Here is a 7,500-nt window from a genome sequence, read left to right on the forward strand (position 1 = left end):
CACTACAGTGACCTCTTCAGTCCAATCAGTAAGAGAAATAATCCAAAGAGGATTCTTGTGCAGGGAGAGACAGGAATTGGTAAAAGCACTTTTGCGAAGAGGCTAGCGATCGACTGGGCTCGACTTGGTAACACTCAGACTGATGATAAACAAGCAGCTGTTCTGGAGAGGTTCAAGCTTGTTGTTTTCGTTAACCTGAAGGAAGTGTCCAAATGTCAAAGCCTCAAAGATGTCATTTATAACTCGGGACTTTTTGCCCGTGAAGACAAATGGTTAGTAGAAGGTCTTCTGAATTATATCACCAATCATCAATATGAAGTTCTTCTGTTGTTGGATGGCTATGATGAGTATCACAGTGGACAGGAATCTCAAATCTTTGATATATTCAGTGGAAAAGAATTAAGAGACTGCTGTGTGTTGATGACAAGTCGAATTTCCAAAGCTGGTGAGCTCCAAGAATTTCAAGACCTGCTTGCAGAAATAACAGGATTCAGTGATGAGGACAAACTGACGTACATAACTCGACAGCTTGGTGACAAAAGAGATGCCAGAGATTTGTATGATCACTTGGAAGAAAACGAACTGTTAGGCCTTGCGAAAGTTCCCTTACTTTTGCTGTTCTTTTGCACGCTATGGAAGAAGAAACATTCAGAAGGCTTGTCGAAAGCCAAAACGAGCTTATATTTAAAAATTGTCCAGCACGTTTTAAGCCACAACCAAGGAAAGAACACCTCTCCTCGCTTTAGCAGAGTAGAGGATAATTCAGAGATCCTCAATCAAATCGGTAAGCTGGCCTTAGAGTGTCTTTTAAACGATGACCACATCTTCCCGTATGGTAAACTTTCTTCTGAAGTTCTGTATGAAGACAGTGTTGTCATTGGTTTACTTCAAGTAACTGAGTTTACAGAAAGCTTGCAACCAACAGAAATGGTTTCTTTCATTCATAAGAGCATACAAGAATTCTTAGCAGCCTGGTACGTGACTCACAAATGTATACCTGATGGAAATCTCGGTTTGATTGAAGAGCACACTCAAACCTTGGAAAGCTGTCGCGAGTTCGAGAACGTTTTGCGATTCATATGTGGACTAAGTGATGAAGGAGCAGCGAAAGTGTTTGACCATTTGAAGTCAGTGAGAATAAACGATCCTTCACTTGATATATCAGAAGAGATATCTAATGAAGACCACAAATACAAGCCATTGATTGACGTTTTTGGGAGACATAAAGATTTTAGTGATTTGGTTTTTTATTGCTTTGAAGATGTACAGTCAAAAGAAACGCTTGCAAAAATTTGCGTTGAATGCTTTGACGGGATCACAGTTATCTCAGAACCACCTTCTTGCGTTGCGTTACTGTTTTCCGGTGTGAATTCCTGGACTTTTATTTTTAATCCTTGTTTCTTGTTTTTGAAATTTAAAGATGCCCTTGCAACTCTTTACAAGGTGGTAGAAACAGTAAACTTCCTTGATGCCCCAATGAAGATAACTGAGAATTCTGAAAATGTTCCCCTTGGAGAATTTTTGAGAAAGTTCCTCGACGTTGAATGTGAAGAGTGTGGTTTTTCATCAATCCTTGATATCCACGACGGTGATGTCAGTGTTTATTTCAGAGACTTAGTCCTGAATTGTGATGCCCATGCCAGACTATTCACTGAGAGTGCACAGGCTGTTGCTTTACCGTGTCAGTCGGTAAGCTTGGTTCCACAAAAGACGTCTCTTAAGTTCTTAAGTACGTTTATTTCTGGAATGGAAAGCAATGCAATGAAAGATTTTGGTGCTGTAATCAAAAATTGCACCCATTTGATGAGTATCGACGTTCTACAAGCGGAAGACAGTGTTTGCGAATTTTTGCAACAGCTCCCAAACCCTAGCAAGTGCGATTTAAAATTGACTTGTAAACTGATGTCAAAAGGAACTGAAGAACTCGCTGAATTGTTGCCAAGTTTTGAAAACATCACGGGACTTTGTATTTTATTTGATGAGTGGTGTGCTGAGAAAGCAATCATGAGGTTGGTTTCCAGTATCACGCACAAGAGCCTCGTTCACCTGTCGCTACTTAAAATCCACCTGACTCCAGCAGTTGCTGCAGCGCTCGGTCGTTCGTTCCAGAGATTGTCATCCTTACAATTTCTTTATTTGCATGGCACAGGTGATAGTTTGAATGTTGAAGACATGTTTGCCCTTTTTGACAGAATAGACAAAGACATGCCCTTGAAATGGTTGACGTTCACCAATGTCAGTGTTAGTGGAAGTCTCAGTCCACTAACCAGAAAGCTTTGCTTTTTTCCGCATTTGACATGGTTAGACCTTGAACACTTGTATTTAAATGAAAATGACCTGCAAGATTTGGAAATGTCCTTTAGTGATGTCCCAAACCTGCATCGCCTGAGCCTCAGCGGTAACGCATTGGATCACGTGCAAAAACCCCTCGCATCATTCTTAATGAAACTTGGTAAAATCAAGTATTTTAATTGCATAGGTTGTAAGTTGTCACGGGAAACTTTACGAATTCTTCAAGAAGCACTTCCCCATTTATTCATTTATTCCGAAAACTCCGTTGTTGACTGACTGGCCGAGGCGTTGACGTCTTTCCAAATGCTGTGCTACAAGCAAGCAAAGTTTTGACTATTGATGATGATGACTATTGATGATGATTTGGTTTCCTTGCCTTTGAACTGCTACAATTGTCCATTAGTAATTTTGTCACCAAGAAAGTTTCTGGCGATCCAATTTCCACACGAGCGTGCAACGTAAATGAAGCACCTGCCAGAATAGTGTTACCATTCAAGGATCAGAGATCGCGGGCCAATTCCGCGCGAAGACAACTTGGGGAACTTGGCCGCAAAATTGGAATTGATGTTTCCCCGTGTATGTATGCAAGTCATAAGATCGGGCACGAGATCAACCAAAGGAAAAGAAGCCACTTATCATAAACCAGCAACGCGTTGTTTACTACTGCAAGTGCATGTGGTTTGTGTGATACAAACTATGTCGGGTATACGTGCCGACACCTCTATCAGCGCGTTGAGGAAGACAAAAGATCGTCTTCAATCGGGAATCACATTAAAGAGCAACATGGAACATAGCCTGCGAACGCAGACGTATTTCCGGCGGTCGTTTCTCTCCGCCGGAAATACGTCTGCGTTCGCAGGCTACATGGAACAGTCCCAAGTGACATATATGGTGATTTTAAGATCTTAAGAAAGTGCCAAAGTAAATTCGACTGCCTGATCTACGTATTTTATTATTTTAACACTTACATTTCAGCGCTTGTATTTACATATTTTATCGTTGGACATTCTCACGCCCTTATTTCTACTTATCTTTGTATATTTCATTCGCTCTTTCTACAACTTGAAAATGATCTCAGGGAAATCGAAAGGTCGTTTTTGATCGCTAGTTTTTATTCTGAAATTTAATGATAATTTTTTTAAAAAAATTACGAAGATGAACCAGAGTGCAGCTGAAAGCAACGGATCTGTCAATTACCGGTTTAGATCGCGCAGACCTCTTTAGGACGTCTAGCAAGATATATAGCGGCAGGAATTGGTTTAAAACAATTCAAGGTAAATCGTAAACCTTAAAAATACACCTTTACTCCATTATACCGAATGAAGAGGACTTTCGCATTTCCTACTTTTAGTGCCAGAGATGATGGCCATGAAAAAAGTGAAAATTTGTTTCCAGAAGCACAAAAATCTTTGTAGACAAAAGTTTTTCAGTCTCTCCAGAAAAGTACTCAATAGTTCCCCACGTAAGCAAGCAAGCTACCTTGAAGACATGGGATTCGAAGGTTAGCAGAAGCTGGTGTTCTTCTGTTATTATTGATCTCATTTAACCACCACGGAAGAAAACATATGGTTCCATGTTTGATGTAGTAATGTTGATTAGGAATATTTGAACGTGACAGTGGAACCCTCAAATCAGCTTCAATGAAATTTATCAAAAGTACGAACTACCAGGCTTTTAGTCTCTGTCAAATGCGTTGATAAAAGTGTTACTTTTGAAATGAAACCAATTTTTTTCCTCCAAAAAAAAGAAAATCAATGTTGGTGTAGCATTACAATTATTTTGTTGAAAGGACTCAGAAGTTGGCTGAAGGCATTTATCACAAATATAATAAGTTACCCGTAAAGTTAATTTTTACCAAAGATGACTCTAAAAGACACAAATCAACAGATATTTTATATTTGGTGACTTTTTTGTGGATAATGAAAAAGAAAGGAAGTGAGAGATCACTGCCATTTCACAGAAATTTGTGCATGGAGGAATATCACCCAATGCTTGCATGCAACTTTTTGTATTGAAAGCCAAAGGTACTTCCCTTCACAACCTCTCTGGTTATTATTCACCTCTTTTTATAAAAACTGGCTAGTTTTAAGTATTTTATGGTGAAGAGGAAGGTTTTTGGAGCCCATCATCAAACTGTGTTGCTAAGGGATTGCCAACACTGAAGAAAGATATATATCTTTTTCAAAAAAGATTATTGTATCTTATCGAGGTGGGAAGTGTTTTTTTTAAAATTGAGATTGATCTGTAGTTTTAAATTTATGAGCAAAACAATTGATGCTGTTGTAAAGAATCACACTTATGAAGGTTTTACTGAATAATAATAAGCTTTTGGAAAGTACTCATCCATTGAAGAGAAAAGATGTTTTCACTTATGACTATATGAGCAACTTTGAAAGGTTTGATGATATAATTCAGCTCAAGAAGCTCTTTCACGCAATTCTGAATGATGAGCATACATTATCAACTTGTTCACGGGGGAACGCAGTTGGTTCCAAATCAACTAGAGATTATCGTGTTTTTTACTTAAAGACAGATGTGTTGGCAGATTGTGTTGAAACTTTCGAGAGTTTTGACTTTCCCGAGTTATGAACTTGATCCAAATTGGAAGTTTGTCTTGCGATTCTGCACTTACGATTAAATGAAACAAACGTATGTTTTAAGTGTGGGTTATAGACGGAAAATAGAAGTGCTGTGCATGGTGAATTTTTGCGTTCCGACTCGATTCCGATCGGGTCATTCTGCGGGATCCCGTGGAGATCGGGTTTGGATTAACAGTGAACATTTTGTTGAACTCTTGGTAAAGCTTGTTCTCCATGCTTGCGCTTATATCTCCACGTAAAACGCTCTCCTCACAAGTAAATGCCTCTATGTGAATAGTCTTAAAGTGGTTCTCTCTCCAATTTTGATTGATTTTTTTTTTCTCATCTGAGAAAAAGGAATAGCAGCGAAGTGATACAGAGCGTCACCATTTTGAATGTAGGTCTGTTTTGTTTGGGTTTGTTTCATTACAGGGCGATTAGGGGGGGGGGGGGGGGTGTAGTGCACTGTAAATGCAATACCCATATTGTCATCGGGGCTCTCTGAGTGAATGAATGTAAGATTGTAGGCTGCAGCCCGTGCATGAATTACGAAACTAATGTAGCATTTTCTCGAATTTCAACAATTGATGTTCATTGTACAGTTATTCTGTTTGTGGCCCATTTGTCGCTTTTTTTTACTTTGCAAGAGCAATGGTCAACCGCAACAATGGCGTTAACATTGGTGGCATTCTTTCCTAGAGTGCTTTGTGGCTTTGTGAGTCACGAGAAACAGTAAAAGAAAATTATTTTGCAAAAATAATTACATGCACTATACAATACCAGCCTACTGCACTTCTCAAATGTACGCAATGCGTGCCTATTTTTTGGATCAAGCTATACCTGCAACTGTTCGTCGCATGGTAACTAGCGCATGCTCAGAGTTGATAAGTTCCAATCAACCTCGTTCCCAGGGTCTTCTCGGCTTTCAATATGGCGGCGGGTCGGGAGAAGACCCTGGCACACAGTGAACTAAAAAGACCGCTTATTGGCCCTTTTCTCACAGGAACTCTGATTGGTTTAATGCCGAAAGAAAGATGGCGTCTAGTGAGGAGAGCCTGTAGAAGAACAGAATTCGTGTTTAATTATTTTCAAAATTGTAGCTGTCCCGTACGAAGCAGTCGAAAATTAACAAGCATAACAGTCAAAAACAATTCGCCCTTTTTTCACGTTGCTCTGTGATCGACATCAGGCGTCGATTCCACTTAAAGCTACGTTGGCTTTTCACGTACGCTTACTGTGCACCTTAAACCTCACAGGGCCCGGATGTTCGAAAGCCGATTAGCGATAATCCTAGATTAAAAAATAACCAAGGAGTTTATTTCTCTACTCCCACAGGCTGTTCAACGCTGATATTCGGCAAAACGTTACATTAGAAGAACTCTTGAAAAACAAAAATAAGCAAAAGAAACTTTTACCAAAAAGTTGAAAACATGAAACAAATGATGTAGCTAATTCCGGATTAAGCCAATCGGCTTCCGAACAAACGGGCCCTGGAATAACGATATCTGGATATGTAAAAGGACATAATGGTGTTTGATAAACGTAACGGTAATGAAGTGATTTTATTTACCTTTACGTTTTGGTTGATTTTGGCGCCTCACGATTGTAATTTCCTAACGCGAGCATTGTTACTGTTGTTCTATGCTTTCACCATGTCAGATTGTGTTACAAATTATAAAATTGTGCAATGGGGCTCATAGATGATTGATCTGGTTGTTTTAGCAGTTGTATGTGACGTTCTTGACTCGTGTGGCAGCTGCAATGAAGGCGGGTATGTTAAATACAGGTCACATTCCACAGGTCAAGACCAGAAGTCGCTGCTCCAATAATCAACAACTAAGCCAAAAGTTTCCCCGAGACCTGAAACAACATTTTTGTTGAGTGATTAGCGCTAGGAGACACTTTTGGTGTTGTTTATTTGTCTGCAGCACAGTGACATGTACACTCACCTGTGGAATGTGACCTGTGTTTTAGTTTTTTTCACACCAGAGCGCTCACTTTTAGTGTTGGAGAGTCTTTAGTCAACCTATACAGCCGCCCTTCTTCACTCACGGCTAACCCGAGGACGGGAGGCGAGAAGACGCGTCCTGCTGCCCGTCCCTCGGGATGGGGTTCTGAAACGAAGGGTCGACTGTTGTCATGTGTTCGTTCTCGACCAGCGATGTAAAATTTCGTGAGTTGTGTGGACTGAAAACCTTCTGGGGCCCAAGTGAAGATTCTCTCCGTATATCGAAGTATTTGAATTTGAAAAAATGCTCCCAAGTCAGTTGTGTTACCAAGTTCTTTTATCTTTCTTTGTTCTTTAGCAAAAGTTTTATCGATAATTTAAGAATTAAGTTAACATACGTAGGCTACGTAGCTCAGTTGTTCTTTTCATTAAAAAGTTCATTTCAGTACTTCCCGTTTCAGAATTGAAAACTTCGCCTTCATCTGATTCTTACAGGCAAATCAATCGTAAGACGTATTTTGATCTATAATTCGTCTAAACACCGTATTTATATCTAGACGAATTGCAGACGAAATATCCGTCTTAGACGAGTTATTCGTCTCTGGTATAAATTGGGCCATTAAAACATTCAACTTTGATCACCCACAAGCATAATAAATGTCATTTGTTGAGTTTCAAGCC

General features: G+C 39.7%; 1 protein-coding gene across 2 annotated transcripts in view; it reads left to right on the forward strand.

The window, feature by feature from the left end:
- The window catches only part of LOC137983644 (NLR family CARD domain-containing protein 4-like), a 104,119-nt gene that overhangs the window by 35,141 nt on the left and 61,478 nt on the right, over positions 1–7,500 (forward strand). The window contains exon 9 of one of the 2 annotated variants that reach the window (XM_068830798.1): positions 1–5,608. This exon is cut by the window's left edge and continues 179 nt beyond it. The exons of the other annotated variant lie outside the window; for it this stretch is intronic. Within the exon in view, the coding sequence (XP_068686899.1) occupies positions 1–2,568 (2,568 nt within the window). The 3' untranslated portion in view covers positions 2,569–5,608. Of the gene's footprint in view, positions 5,609–7,500 lie in introns of those variants that run through there. 2 annotated transcript variants of the gene reach the window in all.

This window comes from Montipora foliosa, chromosome 13, assembly GCF_036669935.1.
Source record: "Montipora foliosa isolate CH-2021 chromosome 13, ASM3666993v2, whole genome shotgun sequence".
NCBI lineage: Eukaryota > Metazoa > Cnidaria > Anthozoa > Scleractinia > Acroporidae > Montipora > Montipora foliosa.